Here is a 19596-nt window from a genome sequence, read left to right on the forward strand (position 1 = left end):
AGAAGAAACGTTAATTCGTATATCTTGAGTGTTATGGTAGTGCTTTTAATAATCAATCGCACTTGAATTCAAATTCTTAGTTTTGAATTAGGAGTAAACAATTATCATCTGGAAGCATTTGGTCGAATATACTTCCTTAGCACTACTTTCAGGTTTAGAGTAATTGTCTCTAATGTAAAGTTCTAACCTAGGACCTTAACTTAAAAAATATAAATTATCAGACAGTATTTTATGAATTTGGAGAAGCCATCAGTACCCAATAGTTCTTATATTTCTACCAAATAGAAGTTGTCAATTATTATTAATTTCTCCATTAATGTGGTTCAATATAACATGGAGAGCTTGCAGGCATGGCAAAAAATATGTAGACTAATAATTATCAGAAGATAGGTTTTGGCAACGCGTTTTAATATATTTTTAATGTCTATATTCTTTTAAAATGTCTATGCTTTGCTAAACTACAAAAATCCGATATGATTGCATATATCAAACGAAAGAATTTTTAACCATTCAGTTCTCACGCTACAAGCTTACCTAAAAACGTTTGCGGTTTTCAAAGCTACGTATCCTATCAGCAAAAATATGATAAAACTATGCAGCTATTAAAAAAGTACGCAGACAACAACAAACTGGAGCAGATAATACGTGCGAATCCTTATCAAAAGAGTATAAAAGGTTTCAGAATTCAAAGCATTTTCACAGTCGTTTCGACGCAACCCACCACCGTCTAACTTCAATAACTTGCAGTAAGCAGCAGATATCAACATGTCCAGCGAACAGAATAAAAAAGCACTGAACTTACTCTTCCAAAACCCCTTGGAACCAGTATTCGCAACACGCGACAGTGGCAAAGCCGTACTAGACGTGCCTGATAGCTTCTATACGGAACAATATGCCGAAGTCAAGGAGGAGATACAGAATCGTTTTGGCGAAGAAGTCGACGTGAAAATACCTATACGCGATTTGAAGAAAAAACCCAATTTGGATTTCGCTAAGCCACTTACCAAACGTCAGCAATTCTCACTCTTCTATGCACCACATCGGCGCATTGCCGCGCAGCTCATACAACTGTTGCTGGAGCCCACCACCGAGGAAGATTTCATTTCCTTAGCTGCTTATGTTAAGGACCGTGTCAATGCTTTTCTCTTTCAATATGCCTTCGCCGTAGCTGTGCAACATCGCAAAGATACCAGTAACTTCCAGGTGCCAGTAATTGTGGAGCAATTTCCACAAAACTTTGTCGAGCCGTCCGTGTTTCAGGAGGCACGCGCTGAGGGCAAACTGGTCCAAGATCCAGGCAATCGGGTAAGTGGCGCGAGAGAGTAGTGGAATTACTGTAAATTTAAAACAATATATTTCCTTTGTAGCGCCGCATTGACATTCCACAAAACTTCACCGCCTCCGACCGTGAAGAGGAGCAACGTTTGAGCTACTTTCGTGAGGATATCGGTGTTAATAGCCACCACTGGCATTGGCATTTGGTATATCCCGGCTCGGGACCCATTGAAGTGGTGCGTAAGGATCGTCGTGGTGAACTATTCTACTACATGCATCATCAGCTGATGGCGCGTTACAACGTGGAACGCTTCTGCAATGCTTTAGCTAAGCTACAGCCATTGAACAATATACGCGAACCGGTTGAGGAAGGATACTTCCCGAAAATTTTGTGCAGTCTTAATAGTCGCACCTATCCGGGACGTGTTACAAAAACATCTTTGAAGGATATCGATCGCGATGGAATTGTATTAGAATTAGCTGACATTGAACGCTGGATCAGTCGCGTAGTGCAAAGCATCGATCAGGGTTATGTAACTGATGTAAGTATTCTCTTATGAACTTGACAATGTAAATGTATTGGTTAAACGTAATTTATATCATATGCCTTGTAGTCAAGAGGTAACAACATACCACTGGATGAAGTCAAAGGTATCGATATACTCGGTGATCTAATGGAGGCGAGCGATCTCTCTATCAATCCCGGTTTCTATGGCGATCTTCACAATCAGGGGCATAATGTCATTTCATTCTCGCACGATCCAGACAATCGTTTCCTGGAAGACTTTGGTGTTATGGGCGATGTCACAACCGCTATGCGTGATCCCATCTTCTACCGCTGGCATGGCTACTTGGATATACTCTTCAACCGTTTCAAGGAGAAGTTGCCCGTGTACAGCGCACCTGAGCTCGGTTACAACGGCATAACGGTGACACGTGCTGATGTTCGCATCTTGAGCCCAACAAAGAACATTACAAACACTCTGCTCACCTATTGGGAAAAATCTGATGTGGATTTGGCTGCTGGTCTAGATTTCGGACCAAGTGGCAGTGTTTATGCATTGTTCACACATTTACAACATTCTCCATTCGAGTACTTAATCGAAGTGAATAACGAGAGTGGTACACCAAAGCGCGGAACTTGCCGTATTTTCTTATGTCCCATGACCGACGAGCGTGGCACATCATTGACTTTGAACGAACAACGACAGCTTGCCATAGAATTGGACAAGTTTAACGTTAATTGTGAGTTGATTCGTAAAAACTATAGAATATTCACAAAAAAGAGTTGACTGAAATGTTTTCTAAAAGCCCTTCAGATAGCTTAAACGAAATGAATTAATTACAGTTTTTCAAAAAGCTTTTAAGAGAGCTTAAAGGAAAGTTTATGAGAAAGAAGAAGTTAAAGTTTTCATAACAGCTTCTGGGAAGTTTTTGATGAAAGCATTTAAGAAAAACTTTAGTAAAATCTATAGTTGAAGCAGTAAACAGAACTAATTTTTTCTATTATTTTACAGTAATGCCTGGCGCTAACAAAATCAACCAATCTTACTTTAACTCCAGTGTAACCATACCTTACGAACGTTCCTTCCGCCGTATCGGTGGCGAACATTTGCCCGATGATCCACAAAGATTGGCTGAATTCCGTTTCTGCGGCTGCGGCTGGCCTGCACATATGTTACTACCGAAGGGTAAGCCCGAGGGTATGCAATTCGAACTATTTGTTATGATTTCAGACTACGAAGGCGACGCGGTCTTGCAGAAGAACAACGCGTGAGTATAGCTTAAAAAATAAAATGCATAATAATATATAAATAATCTTGCATTCACGTCAGTCCTGATGTCTGTGGCGATGCTGCTTCATTCTGTGGTCTTAAGGACAAATTATATCCCGACAAGCGTGCTATGGGCTATCCATTCGATAGACGTCTACCGGCTGACACTTTGACCGCACTGACTGAGAACTTCAGTAACATGAAGAAGACACCTATCAAGATAATCTTCCGCAATGAGGTTTTCGATAGGAAGCGCAATTAAAACCTATGAGAAGGTCTATTACAAGCACTCATATAAAGCATTTGTAGCTTTAAGCGAGATATGGAATATTAATGTTCATTTCGTTTCTAATTTCTTTCAATATCTATTATTTTGCTTCCAGTTAAAAATAATGCTATGCAAAGCATCATATGAATCTCTACTATTATCCCGTTTACTCAATAAATGTATTAAAAAATTAATTTGCAAACTGTTCATTTTTAATATATTTATATTATTTAGACTGTCCCGAAAAAGAAGGTTCAGATTCAATCATTTGGGAGATTTTAGCATAAACCAACAAACACTGTTCATTGAATTACATATTAAGACCAAGAAATACCGAAAGCTTGAATCATTTTTATTATTGTATTTTTAACAAATTTTTAAATATCGATTAAAATACAATTAATCGATAACTTAATTCCAAAATCCAACAATATGTAGTATTTTATGGTATACGGCTTTAAAAAGCAAGTAGTAATTTAAGACTGGATTTTAATGATCTAAAACTATGGACAATTTATACTGAAAATCATGTTAAAACCTATAAAGACATTTAATTTATCGATTTATAATCGAATTTAAAAGTAATCCATATATATTTGGTTTTGGAATTAATCGATATTTTTAAGCTTTTGCACAGCTTTTAAGGGTGAGCTTTGAGCGCGAAGACCGAATCAAAAAATTCCATAATGGAAATAAATCTAAAACGAGCACAAAGTATCAGAAAAATATCAGAACCCTGGTCTTTGAGCTCACTTTTAGTTCAGAAAAAAGTAGCAGCACGGATATAAACTTCAAGAGCCAGAACAATGCGATCACAATCGAAACTTTTCAGAGTCACAACGATTTCTGCTTCATAATAAAACTCAAATTGTGCTTCCTAGCGAGAGCGCTATGGATCTTGAAAACATTAACTTATTTTTATGCAATATTTGCTGAAAAATTCTTTATTTGGAATGGCAATGACCTTTCGTAAATTTAGTGCTAATTGCAATACATATAGGGAAAGTCTGCATATACAGTAAAAACCACAAATTTATACGCGTGTATGGGCAAACTTCAGTAGCGTCGATATCCATTAAAATTTCTTCTTAAATTATGACTAATTTTGAAAAAATACCATACAATCTAATATATGAAAAAAAAAAGATTGATGCAATGAACCGCAGCATTGAAGACTGATAAGGAAAAAGTTGTTGCAGTTGGTGAAATTGTACGCAGAACCCACTCGTATAAAAAAGCAGACAATGCTATAAGTGTGCTCAGTTTACTTTCGCTTGTGCTGAACACGACTAAGAAAACGAAAATGACAGATTATATAAAACAATTTCAAATGCTCTTTCAGAGCCCTTTGGAGCCCATCTACACTTGTCGCGACAATGGCAAGTGTATTTTCGAGTTACCCGATTCCCATTACTTGGAGTGTGATCGTGGCGTGAAGGAGATGTTGCAGGAACGTTATGCGAATAGCGAGCACATAAAGGTAAATCTATACTGTGTACTAGTAACAGTTTTATTTATTTATGTACTTTATTTGCTTCCACATAGTTCCCCTTGAAGGAGCTGCCGTCAACGCCAGATCTATCCTTCGCTGATAAATTGAGTGTGAAATAAAACTTTACTCTCTTTAATACGTTGCATAAAGAAATTGCTGGGAAACTCATCAGATTGCTGATGGAAGTTGAGGATTTAGACCATTTTCTCAGCTTGTGTGTGTATACCAGGTAAAATTTTCATTTTTCTCATTTTAAGGATGCTTATACAATAGAACTTTTAATATCTTCTGCTTCACAGGATTCGCTTAAATGCTATGCTCTTCCAATATTGTTACTCAGTTGCGTTGCTGCATCGCTCAGAGACCCGTGGCATTTGGGTACCGCCAGTGGCTGAAATATTTCCGGCAAATTTTATTGAGCCCTCAGCATTTAAGGAGATGCGTAAGGCTTTGGAGTTTAAAGGCAATAAAAAGGTAAATCCACAAAGTTTTTGTACTCTAGCTTGGTTGGCTTATTGGGGTTTGATCGAGCTATTTCAATAGTAACTAAGACTCTCATTTAATGAGTACCTAAAACTACTTCGGTCTTCATTCAAAAATCTCAAATACTGCCTTAACATCAAAGTGTTCAATTATCAGTTCTTAAATGGACTTTCTAAATGCAATTGTAATGAGGTCCTCAGAAATCATTTTTTTGATATTCATAGCTCAAGTGTCGAATATTTCTTTTCGCACACTCAACAGCATTCTCCTTACAATAATTTATACGTTTCCATCACCTCATTAAGGCTCACGTAGAAATTCCCCAAAACTATACCGCCTCCGACCGCGAATTCGAACAACGTTTGGCATATTTTCGTGAAGATATTGGCGTGAATATGCATCACTGGCACTGGCACTTGGTTTATCCGAATAGCGGTACACGCGAAATCGTCAACAAGGACCGGCGCGGTGAACTCTTCTACTATATGCATCAACAGATTTTGGCGCGTTACAATGCCGAACGCTTTAGCAATAAACTAGCCAAGGCTCTGCCGTTAAGTAATCTACGCGAACCCATCGAAGAGGGTTATTATCCGAAATTGTTAGATCATGCGCATCAACGCACCTATCCGGGACGTAGCGGTAATCTCTGTTTGCAGGATGTGAACCGCGACGATACAACTATCGAGATTACCGATTTGGAGCGTTGGAGCGATCGCATTTTGGCGGCCATAGATCAGGGATTTGTAGTAGATGTAAGTAATGCGAAGAATTAAGTAACGACAAAAATAAATTAAGCACTTTTTCTTAGCCACGTGGCAACAAGCATCCACTGGACGAGGTTACCGGCATCGATATACTCGGCAATATCCAGATCATCGGCATATGGAGGAGTTCGGCGTGATTGGACACAATATGACCGCTATGCGTGATCCAGTTTTCTATCGCTGGCACACTTACATAAACAATATATTCAGTAAATTCAAGAGACTCTTACCACCCTACAGTGAGCAAGAGCTCAGTTTTGCCGACATCAATTTACGTGAAATTAAAGTTAGAACGAGCACCCTTGAGGAACCGAATCATTTTGAGACATTTTGGCAAAACTCCGAAGTTGATTTGGCGGCTGGCTTGGATTTTACGGCCGATAGTGGTTTGCACGCCTCGTACACACATCTTCAGCATGCACCCTTCGAGTATAGCTTTGTGATTGAGAACAAATGTGAGCATGTGAAGAACGGTACTTGTCGCATTTTCCTCTGCCCGAAAACGGACGAACGTGGCAAGCCACTGAAGTTGGAAGAACAGCGCTTGTTGGCAATTGAATTGGATAAGTTTACCGTTAAGCGTAAGTGACTACCGATGACACAGCACATATTTGTATTTATTTGTGCCCTGTGTTTTCTCAAGTTTACCCCGGGCAAAACCAATTGAAGCGGCTTTCCGTGGAATCCTCCGTCACTATCGCCGTTGAGCGCACCTTTGGCCGCACCACCAATAAGGACGCACTCTCAGACGCAGATCCGGAGCTCAACTCACGTCTACACTTCTGCGGTTGCGGTTGGCCAGATTATATGCTACTGCCTAAGGGTAAAACTCGTGGTATGCAATTTGATTTGTTTGTCATGATTTCGGACTATGCCGGCGATGCGGTCCAACAGCGGGGACAGCAAAGAGAATGCCATAATTGGTAAGTGTACACATTAGTGAAGTGCTTGAGCGTGTTAACTAAGACCTGTTGGAATTTCAGTCTGCGGTTAATGCAGTCATATACTCTCACACAATATTTGTAAGCGTTTTAGTGCCTAAACTATTTTTGCTCTTTCGAAAATCTTAGCATAGATGTTTCTAACGAAGTATCTAACGAAGTGTCTGATGAAGATGCCACACTATGCAATGACAATGCAGCTTCCTTCTGTGGCCTGCGCGATAAACTGTATCCCGATAGGCGTACGATGGGCTATCCTTTCGACAGGCGCCTGCCAGCTGAGAGTCTTAATGGACTTGTGGAACAGTTTGAAAATATGCAAAGAATTGATGTCACTATCACATTTAATGACTACATCAAGCCAGCCGCCGATGGGGTGGATTAATTGCAAAAGATATCAGTAGTTTTTCAAGATAGAAACTATTCACCATGCGATGTATAAAACTATAAAAAAAATTCATCATGAAAAAATATATACATATAATATAAAATAATAAATCACTTTCAGACGTTCTTTTGCTTTTTTTTACTGCTCGAATAGGAACTCCTTAAAGTACACAAATGACATTTTCTTCGACCTAAATAATCATTTAAGTTTCTGAAAACTATTTTCACCAGAATGGAGCGAGAATTCCCAATTAAAAACAAAAAGGCCGCTAATTTGGATATTTTAAGTCAAAAACAAAATTACTGAGTGAAAAATGTTGCCACCTGATAGAAAGTATTTTATAAATAAAAGATGGAGAGTTGCCCCTGTTGGAAATTTTGAAGTCAAAAAAACTACTTCACTAAAAATACATAATAAAATCTAAGAGCTTAAAATGTTTTTAAATATTTTTGGAAAGAGTTGCCATCTGTGCCAAAAATTTATTTTAATAAAATTGATTTGATAAAGATTGTTGACTAGTAAACTAAGCAAGCTTAAGAAAACATTGCGTCTGACACAGGCACAGGTTAGGAAAAAATAATTAAAAATACAAAAAAAAATGCAAAACCAAAACTGAAATTATTTTTAGGAGGGCCGTCATCTGTTTAAATTTCATTCACTTTCATTGAATATTGTTATCAGATTAAAGTAGCTCAAATGGGCTTAGGAGTATATATTTTGATGAAGAGTTGCCACGTGATTAAAGATTTTGTTCAATTAATTAATTTTTGACGTTTAAGAAAGTTTTCTGTAGGAGATGTCACTAAAAATAAAAATATTAAAACACTGATATATCATTTTAAGACAACTTTATTTAACGCTTAGGTGAGGCACATAACTTTAATTTCTTATAGAACAAGAAGATACGTTTTTTCTATGCTATTTGCTTTCAATATGTAAAGTACACTCTCCCTAAACTACACCCTCAAATGCTTCAACAACACTCAAAATGAAAGAAACCACACATAACTTTTACATAACATATGTTTACAAATGCCTATTTATAGAAAACACATATTAGGCAACAACTTGGTAACCCTGCTAAGCGGCGGTTACTCAGCTTAAATATTTTTACACACAAGCATATGCAGTTATGAGACCGCCAACCTACCCAATTTTCCTAACCCAATTGAAGCTAACACCACAAACAAGCAAAAATTACTTAAGCATACTTTCATTTCAGCCCCCGTACTGTCCGTAGGGGGGTGGAGCAACAAACTGGAATTCAATTTGGTTGACCACATGGAAAATTGCTTGTAAATATTTGTTCTGAATGAGTGCTGCTAACAGACCATATGTTGTTGCCACAATAACGTTTTAATATTATATATAAGTATATATATTCGCTGATGTAGTGTAGATGAAAGTTGCAGTACAAACATATACTTGTAATTAATGTAATTTCATGTGAATATGTATTAATTTATTCAGATTTGATTTGTGAATGTATTTTTTTTACACATGTCAATTTTTCACCATATTCGGTGCTCAAAAGAAATTGTATAAATATTACTCAGTATGACAATATGTTTGCGTCATGACTTGTAGTATCGCTTTTAGTCTAAAAATCTATAAATCTTGAAAATATGTAAAAAGAAGTCTCTATGAGATACTGAACGTACACCTGGCACGCCACTCATATTCGATGAAACGGGTCTTGGAGTACTTGAGGGGCAGATTATATGCAAGAAATTTATACTCGTACAAAACCTTGGACTTTGGCTATAACGAACTTTTTGGAGAATGGAACAATAAACTGTACACTGTCTATAGCAAGTATTTTCAAAGTGAGAAGGCACTCGAACAGTAGTATAATATATATAAACACATATATAACTCGAGCTACAGTTTACTAAAGCCATCTATTGGAAAAATAATGGATATTTTTTACTTAGCCTTATCCTAAATGCGGTAATGACTGGTGTTAGCTGAAGAAGAGACAAATCTCTATTTCGCTTGTAAAACTTTTGCGAAGAATGCAGCAGTCGAAAAGATAAAAATATTCACAATAAGCCTAAGAGAGAGAGAAACGGCATAGACACAATATGATCAAATTTGACCCGGACCGGTCCTTGCTTCATGCGAATCGTTCATATACCTCTATTAATGACGATAACATCGAAAAAGTTTAAGAAACTGTGTTTGAAAGTCGTCGTGTTGTAATAGAGAGATCGCAGAGGATTCCAGCTCTTGCGAATCGACTCACTACATTTCGGTTAATGTTTTGGGTATGAAGCGTGCTAGACTCGTACCAAATGCATATGTTAGACTCGTACCAAAGAAGAATTTTTTTTGGAATAATGATGTCGAGAAGAATCTTGCTTGAAAACAGAACTAATGGTGGTGAGACGTCTGTTAATGAATATGTCGTCGAAGTTGTTCAACAATGAACCGAAAACGAAATAATCAAAATTGGTTGGTGACAATGAAAACCGTTTCAGCCGAGGCTTATAATCAGTGTATGAAAAATTGTATCAAGCGTTCGCAGGCTTGTATTGGGTCAAGGAGCCTACTTTGAAAACGATAATAAAGATTTTTATTAAAATATGTAAAATTTTTTTCTTATCAATCCGTGTGAAATTTCATCAGGTGGTATTTCGTACAGGCGCTGGGATCAAAACAGCCCATGAGTACTTAACTTCAGTGAGGATTAGTCGGTACAAATTTTAAGTCTATTACCCTAATTAATATATAAACTGAAATTGCGTGTAGCTTTATCCCTTATCATCCTTAATAAGTACAAATATAAGGATGTCTATATATAGAATAAAACGTATATGTATATCGGTTGTCAACAGAAGCTTCTTTTTTCTTACTGTCAACTCGGAAAATCGAGGCAAGTTCTAATATTTTTTTGGGTAATAAATTTGCTAAAAATACTTTCGTACTCTATCATTCTGAATAAATATCTTTAAATCGACCATTTTCATATCTAATTTTAATTGAAGCCTAAGTTATAGCCCTTCTTCTCAAAATATTTTTCTTGTTATTATATATTTTTGTTTTCTCTTCATAATTTTATTCCACTTTTATTCTCAATCAACGTCAAAATAACTTTTAAAAGGAAAGGGTAGCAAGATAATTGAAGAAATTACGAGTTTTACGCGTTTGAGGAAAGTAATTTGACAATGCACAGCAAATTGTCATTCTCAAGTTGCAGAAACACAAGAAAAGGCTCAAAACAAACAACAAAAACTGAAATGGCAAAACCCTTTGCCTAAAGGCGAAGAAAGTATTGAGCGCTTTAGTTTGCTGAAATAAACAAAAATAGAGACAAATATTTACAAAAATATAGGTTTGTTTGTATATATCTATATATGTACGTAGTATTTATGTACATATATATATATTATATACATACATATATGTGTATATATATGCAACATTTCGGCATTAGTTAATAATCGTAAAAGTAGCTTAACATATTTGCTTATTTCGGCCGCAGGCTTTGTCTGGCGCAATTGACTTGTGTATCACTCCTCAACATTTTTCCCGTTTGTTTAACGGTTGTTTTTTGCTCTCTACTAGGGCAAAGTTGCTGGATAAATGCCTTAGACAGCTGTAGATACCAGTAATGGGTAACTGTAATCGTCTAAATTTTGCTATAACAGTAAATAGAAAAGCATGTATATTTGATAAGCTATTGTTGGTTGTTAGTGTGACCTTGAAAGTAACATTGCCAAGAGAAGAAGCAGAAAACAGTTTAGGAAAAATAAAAGTTACACGGAAACCCAATTTTTGGCATTTAAGTTTTCTTTTCGTCTCAAAGGTTATTGTTTTTTGAACCTTTTCATAGCAGAATTTTTGTTTAATGAAGAAGAAAAAGTACTTCCAACTGTATAGCTGGAAAAAATATAATATTTTCAAATTTAAAAAGTTAATTTCTAAATGTCGTATATATGATATATACACATATAACAAAGAAAATAACACAACAGTAAAAACAGTGCTTAGGCTTGTTAGGGTGTATTCAAATATTTCAGCAGTATTTACTAATTACTTAATTTGAATCTTACAAACTCATGTTTACTGATCATTTGGATGTTTGCAGTAAACACTACATCCCAACAGAAAGTTTTGCTTATAAAATTTGTTTCCTCAGATCGGCTTAGACACCACTTATATCAAGTTTTGGTATCTATTCATAAATTCCGAGTTTAGATTATGAAACATTTTTCTTCGGATCATCTTCAATTCCATATTTTTTTAACCTTTGCCACATAAACTCCGAATTTAGGCAATGAAATTTTTCTTGACCTTAAACACCACTTTTTTTCAAGTTTTGCTAACTAATCATAAACTCCGAGTTTAACTTATGCAATTTATAGAGATACCTTAAGTTTTTGTTTCGAACATATGATTGAGAATTTTCTTCTAAATTTTTATAAATTAAACTCAGTATCTCTCAAACACGTTAATAAGCACACTTAGCACTTGTTCATAAACTCAAAATTATATTTTTTTGAATTTAAAATGTAATGTAGACATTCAAATAAATTTGTGTAATCTTATGCTTTGCATAACTTTTCTGCTCTTTTTTCGACAAGTCATCCATCAGTCATCTCTCAGTCGCTTTGTAATTAAAAACTTTTGTGCATTTCTATTTACTTTTGTGCTTTTCTTTTTTCAAGTTCGCCTTTCACAATTTATAAAAAGGGTGCTATTTTTAGAGCTTTAGAAAATTTATTTCAATTAAAAAATGGAAAAGGAAGTGGAATTTCCAATATTTAAGTTTTAATAGCTCAAAAATTTCTTGATGTGCGCTCTCGTAGCTGAATTATTTTCATAGACGTCACCATATTAAGAATAATCCATATAAATCAGATGACCTAAATTTTCTTCGGCATACAACTACTATTAGCAATAACAGTTTTTACTGTTAGTAAACCTGGGTAGTCGCTTTTGAATTATTTCCACGACAAGTACAGCTTTGCAACCGCTCTGAACAATTCTATGCTCTTAAGAAGCACCCTATACATCGCTAAGTAAACTTTTATTCTTTGCTTGCCTAAATTCGTTTACTTCATTATGAGTGCCTTCCTCTATGCACAAGTGTAGCGCGGAAGTGGAATATAAAAGACATTCCTAAAACTCATTTCATTAGCGTTATTTGTCGAAAACAAAGCAAAGTCACTTTTTGATGCCAATTTTTTCTTACTTCTAATTCTACACACTTTTAATGAGTGTTAAGAGACTGATATAAAATATTGCTCAGGAGTAAATTTAGGCTTTGAAGCGAAAACCAACTTTGCAGCAGAAAATGCTTTCATAAGGAATGTGCTTTGATGTTATAAAATCGAGATTTAAGCATTTGAGCGAGATTAAAGACAACGTAGGGACGTTTGGTTTTTAAGCTGCCTGTATACATAATGGATATGTTTAGTAAAAAAGAATCAATTGTTATTGTACTAAATTGAAGATTTTATTTAGCTTGCTTAGAATCATATGGTTATTTCGAATGTAGGTAAGGGAAACATTGAGTTCCACAAGTAAAGAGCTTTTTGATGATTAGAGTGTGGCCTCTACAAGAATTTATGCTAATAAATCTATAATTTCATGCAGATATCTTGTCAAATCAAAAAGCTTCCATGCTATGTCCTATACTGATCCAATATACACGGTTTCGACAAATTAGCAGCTTCCCGAAGAGAAAAGCACGTGTGCAAAATTTCACAGCGATATCTAAAAAACTGACGGACTAGTTTGAGTGCAGACGAATAGACGGAGATAGCTAAATCCGTGAATAATTTAAAAAAAATTTAATTTTATATTTAAATTTTATATTTTTTAATTTTATATTTAAATTTTATATATTTTTTTTAATTGCTTATCAATGAGCAAAAATGCTTATTTTAACAAAAATAATTTTATGCAAGCCAACATTCAAAAAATGCTTTAAATAAACCACCAGAAGCAAAATACATAAATTAAACTTGAAAGAGAAATACATTTTGTCCAAAAAGGCAAAACACAAGAAAATCATATCATTTTGAACTTCTGAAATTTTTTGCACATAAAATCAACTTCTCTTTCAATTTCAATCTTGTCAATTATTTTAATTTTCTGCTCTATTTTCTTTATCAACTTGGTTTAAGATACTTCCTGTGTTAACGCAGTTAATTTCTGCAAACAAAATTTTCCGCGAAACCAAGAGAAAACCACAAAACCAATATAATTCTACAACTTCAAGCGAATTTAAATTGCTTTTCTTTCCATTTTCGCTTACGAATACGATTACAACAAATAATAGCTGCAGCAAATAAAAATAGCATGGCAACTACAGTGACAACCAAGCAACAACGGTACACGTGTCTCGTGCCAACTACCGTTACCGTTATTTAGTATGTACCATATTTTCTATGTGTGAGTGTGCGTATGTAGGTATGTATGCATGTGTGAGTTTAGCGGATGAACACAAATCCTTTTGCGCAGTCATGGCGACAATATCAATTTTTCGCTTACTTGCACTGCACAATTCTATTTAAGTATTGCATACAGTTAGGGTGTGTATGTATGGGTGTGACATATGTTTGTGTATACTTGTTTTTGAATATTAACGTATACTTGTATATATGCAAATCCGCGCATATTTCACATTCTGACATCAGTGCACGCTGCCACGCCCCACACACATATAAGGCTGCCCTGTGGAGCTTTTAGATTAAAAGCGTTTCCAATTTGTACTGAAAATTCGCTTTCCACTTTTGCTTTGGGAGATTTTAAATAAAATTTTCCAATTTTCAAATATTGAACAAAGACGCGTGCGAAAACCCTAAACGAGTTATAACACATACATACATGCACACACACATAGATATGGAAGCGTATTTTATCCAAACTCTGGTAAATGTAATCCGCCTTGAGCATAACTTATTGTGACTATATGATTGCCTACCTTCCGGTCGATATGAAAGCAAGTCACCGCGGGCCATATTTCCACTCAGCAGGCATTAGTGGCCATTTAGTGATACAGCTGTGCAAAATTATCATCAATACAAGTCTATCATCTCTGCCCTGACACTACTCAAACACCAACAACAAACAAATATTTTGGTTATTCAAATGTCGTTTTTTAACAACTTTTACAATGATCTGGGTCGTTTTCTAAAAGCTTTTTTCAGTCTATGAAATATCTTTGGCTCTCTTAAAAATCTACATATTTGCATATGAGATACATAAGCGAGCTATGCTCGCACTTGTTTGTTTATATTATAAATTGTTGGCTTCCTTCTTCACTTGACTCGAAGTAAATTTGAAATTATGCGCCATTTTTCCATGCTCTAAGGACCAATAAAGCCGGCTAAGTAATGCAGCAAATGCCTGTGGCAAAAACTTAGCTGGTGAAGTTAGTTGGCGGGAGTGTTGTGTATCTAGAGGCTCAGTGTCACTTATCAACACACTTAGCAAAAGTGCGCTTTTTTTCATGGTTTTAAAATATTTCTGGTAATATACATTAGGGTAGTCCTTATTGTGTTGTGTTGTATTGTTATAAGTACTCGTATGTGTTGGGGATTCGAAAGTTTTTCTAACTACACTTTTTCTAATGCCAATATCCGTTAATCTGTTGTAGGTGAGTAGTGTACCAATGGGATGGTCGAAAAGAGAGATTCTAAGTTCGCAGCACTCTCATTTAAACAAAATTAATGAATCTAAGGCTCATAGAAAGCATTGCTTTCAGGTTTCTAAGTTTTTAAGTCCCCGCCAACTTTTGAGCAAAAAAGTTAGGGATAAAGTTTACTGTAAAAAAATATATACGTAAGTATGGGACCTAGTAACTATGGTATGAAAAAATGAGCCGAACTGATAAAAAGCTTATTAATAGAACTTTTGAGTTTTTAAAGCTTTTTCGTATTTATAAAAATATTCCCTCAGTCTATATTCCCTCAATATCTATCCGATGTAGTTACTTATGCTAACGAACACGAGGTTATGGCTTTTTGAAAAATTATTTCTAAATCCACATTAGAACTTGTAAAAAAGTGGGAAAAATATAGTTCCAATTTAGAACTACTGAGGTGGCAGAATTCATAATACAGCTACTACCACTTCCTCTACTATCCAACAGATTTTAAGTTTATAAATGATGATGGTTTGGTTGGAATAGAGAGGTCGATGAGGCAATTGATCGGAAATGCCAGATTTGCTGGTTCAAGAGTGTTTTAAAACTTAATTGAATAAGAGGGGACTCAAAACATTATGAAGGCAATTTAGTTAGCACTAGAAGGATGTTCCTCAATTTATAGTTTATCATATGACTGACTACAATAATTTTAAAGCCCTACTAAGAACTTCCCAGATAATTCAAACATATTCATTCACTTACCATTGTCATTTACCTAACCCTCATGAGTTTTTGTTGTTTTTATAACATATTCTCAATACAATTTGGAGTTTATAAATACCGGCCTGCTTCGAACATGACTGAAGTGGTAAAAGATTAATTCTCTTGGATATGAAATGTTGGTGATTGATTGGTTGAGCGTAAGAAAATAGAAAATCTACGAAGATGGGAAAACCGTGCTTCCATGAGTTGAAAACCTTAAAGAGAATCCTTGAGAAGTAACAAAACTATTTAGTGCAGTTTTTGGTGAAGAGTATATTAGACCTCATAACAATCTACTGTAGCGATTTGATTTCGGTTTTTTTTTTACTTTTGATTTCTTTGATTATCTATAACAGTTTATCTTTCATCCATAACACACCTACCAAAACATTGAATAGAATGTTTTTTGCAGAACCACTTAGATGCTTTCAATGTTGTTTAGTATAGACTCCATCGAAAGGTTTACTTACAAGGAAAATATATGTGAATCTAACTAAAGTTGACCCGTACTGGTCCACATAAACTGCGTGCCCAAATTGAATCCATAAAAAAAAACATTTCATAGCTTGATACAATCTTTTTCAATGCTCGTGTGACGTTTGATCTCCATATGTCAATTAGTGTGTGTTGGCAGCTGTTTATTTGCGACGCGAATAAATTTGCTGGCGCTTTTTACAATGTAAAAAATATTTAACAAAGAGTTTGCTTGAAATTTGTGTTTCCAATTGAATCAGGGTAAATAATCGTTAACAATTTTGCAGAAATATTTTTGGGAGTCTACTTTCTCACGAACACAAGTATTTGAGTGCCAGAAAGCATTCAGTGCAGATCGAAAACTTGTCTTATGCGAGTTGCCCATCCAGCACTGTTAATGAAAAGCGCATCGAAAAAGTTAAAGAACCAGTGCTTGCTCATCACGTTGGCATCGGAGAGATAGCAGAGGATCTCAACTGCTCCTATGGTTCGACTCAACAAATGTTGGTTAATGTTTTAGGTAGGAAGCGTGTCATTTCTAGACTCGTACCAAAAGATCTGAATATTTTGCAAAATCGACATCGAGTAGAGGTCGCAAAAAAATGCTTAACAAGGTAGCTGCACGCACACACAACCTCACTTTTTTATACATTACTATAACTGTCATAATTTGTAACTTTTAACCAACTTGCTTAACAAATGTGTTTTCATTATACTTACAAAATCATTTATTAACTGCTTAGGACAACTAGTTGCACTGCAATTAATTTATTATTACTAAAACAACAATACCATATGTGCCTTTAAGACCTTTTCCAGCCGCTTTAATTGCTATTTAATTTATAGGTATAATATATACAGTGAAGGCATATTTTTAAACACTTAAAATACCAACACAGCACGACACACAATCACTTAAGCACAAGCACAAACAGAGTTGTAATATTTATAAACTTAAAATGACAACATTTGCACAATTTCAAATCGGAAATCGAAATGGTTGTCACGACCCTGAACACTATTTACAATACAACACAACAAAATCACAACAACATAGGCAATACAGAAACGTGATTAATCTGCACTTCTACGAAAAATATGCACGGTAAATGTAAACAAACTTGTTCAAAATGTCGAAGTGAAAATTATTTAATTGTGTAAGAATATTTATAAACGCGATAAGTGGGAAATTTCTCTGGAAACAATAAACAGCATTATTTTTGTAATTAATATTTTAAGAAAATAAACTATGCGCACCATGAAATGCATTTTTAGCTCGCTTGTGGTATTTTTATTAATACACTTTCAGTGGAATTTATATTTTTATTAATATTGCAAGAATATTTTCTGAATATTGTGAATACTTTATTTGTTTTTGGAATATTTTGATGGAGCGTTTGAATTTATTTTGAACTAGATGGCTGACATGCATGTAAATATATGTGTGTGCATGTGTACATGAATCTATGGTGCATAGGATTTAATTTCATTAACGTGTTGTTTTGATATATGTTAATTAAAAACAAAATATTTTTGTTGCCCGAAAAGTATAAACAGCGGGATTTTATCGGTTACTTATACGCCGTGTTGGTAGCGGGTTATTAATTATATATTTTAAGTAAATAAAAAAGACAAATATGTTGAAATATGTAGTTTTTAAATGTAATGCGAAAGTTAAGTAGACACAATGCCAACATTTTCGAATGACAGTGCGTATAAGTAACATACATGAATATTTTCCTGCAGAGAGAGTTGTAAACAAATAATTCATTTAATTAAAAAGTATTATGCAGTTATGACGGCAGCTGCGTATAAATATCTATTCATATAACTACATGTTGAATGTGTATATAAATGTGTAATAGGCGCCTAAGCCAGAAATCATGGTTTATTTGATTTTTAAGGCCCACCCTAATGTATAAATATTTTTAAAATATTTAAACTAATTGGTTTGAGTAATATAATGAACAAAATCAAAGCTATTTGGAGATTTTATATTTCTATAATAAAAATTGGGTTGCTACCCACCTGATAATTAAAGTATGCTATGAAAAATTAAACATATTTGTTAACAATATGGGTTTAGACACAACGAGCACATTTAGCAAGCAATTAACACAGACAGGTTGCCACTTGCGACTGTTTATTAAAAATTTTAAAGAAAGCAAAAATATGTGAGGATTTAAATTTTTCCAAATCTTCCTTTATTTAAAAACAATTGAACAATCAAAAATAAAGAAGAATTTAAGAGAAGAAACACTTACAAACATAAAGTTTTTTAAGACTTCAAAAAACTAAACTTTTAGATTAAGGAATATGGTAAACAAAATTAAAAGCGATATTGATATTTTTAATTTTTATAATCTAAACTGAGTTGCCAACTGCATAGAATAAAATGATATAATAATAATAGATTTTTTTATGTATAAAAAGCACTAAGAAATTTTAACTGCCTGAGAATAGATGCATCTGGAAGATAATGCAGTATGTAAATATAAATAGAGTTGCCACTCAACATTCAGTTCCAAATACCTAAAAAAAACCACAAATAATATACTAAACAGTATTAAATTTCTTCTTGTTATTGAAAATCTATCAAATTAAATAGAAAAAAACAACATGTTGCGGGAATATTAAAAAAAAAGCATTTTAAAATCGTTCCTAGTTATTTTTAAACCTTTTTTAAAACATTTTTGAGAAAAAATTTCCCATTTTAGTATAAATATTTTCAGATACTCTAACTAAGCTAAAGTTTTAACTAAATTAGCAAAAACGTTAAGTATAGAGTTTCCACCTCTCTCAAATAGTATGCTAACGGTAAACCAGTTTGGAATCTAGGATTAAAGGACATTTTTTTGTATATACACATATTTTTTTTTTGTATATATATATTTCTCGTTAAGTTGACAGCTGGCAAATTTATATCTCTAGATAAAGACATTCAAATTTTCAAATTGTTTTCTGTTTTAATTTTAGCTGATCTCATTTAGTTGCTCAACAAAATTATGTTTTCTCATTTTCTCACGTCATTGACAACAGCACAATATAAATATTGTGGTACTGATCATTCAGAGGAAGCACGCACTATTTACATTACAATGTTTATTTTCATTTGCATTTTCATTTCCGTTTTCATGCGCTACAAAAGCCAAAAGTAGCAAAGACTATTTAATTAATGCCAAGGCAATGTCACAACACCAAGTGTTTATTTTCATTTGAAAGCATATGCAGCCACTTACATATGTTTACAAACAAATATCTATAAGTGTCTAAGCATGACTGGGTAAGAAAAACATCAAAAACATGCAGAATAAACTACACAAAAAAAATAATAATAATAATGACAAAGTCATACAAACATTTGAAACTCT

The 19596-nt window shown here is 34.4% G+C and overlaps 2 protein-coding genes across 2 annotated transcripts in view; one reads left to right on the forward strand and one right to left on the reverse strand.

The window, feature by feature from the left end:
- Elk (Eag-like K[+] channel) overlaps positions 1-19596 on the reverse strand; it is a 162035-nt gene that overhangs the window by 109431 nt on the left and 33008 nt on the right. The window lies entirely within an intron of this gene.
- Positions 682-7401, forward strand: PPO1 (Prophenoloxidase 1). Its single transcript, XM_036370042.2, is given in 13 exon segments — positions 682-1305; positions 1368-1817; positions 1890-2520; positions 2793-3048; positions 3111-3310; positions 4485-4798; positions 4864-5039; positions 5110-5284; positions 5599-6048; positions 6105-6159; positions 6162-6641; positions 6704-6983; positions 7131-7401. Coding segments are annotated over 13 exon segments (4263 nt in total). The 5' UTR covers positions 682-765; the 3' UTR covers positions 7387-7401.

Source organism: Bactrocera oleae, chromosome 4, assembly GCF_042242935.1.
Source record: "Bactrocera oleae isolate idBacOlea1 chromosome 4, idBacOlea1, whole genome shotgun sequence".
NCBI lineage: Eukaryota > Metazoa > Arthropoda > Insecta > Diptera > Tephritidae > Bactrocera > Bactrocera oleae.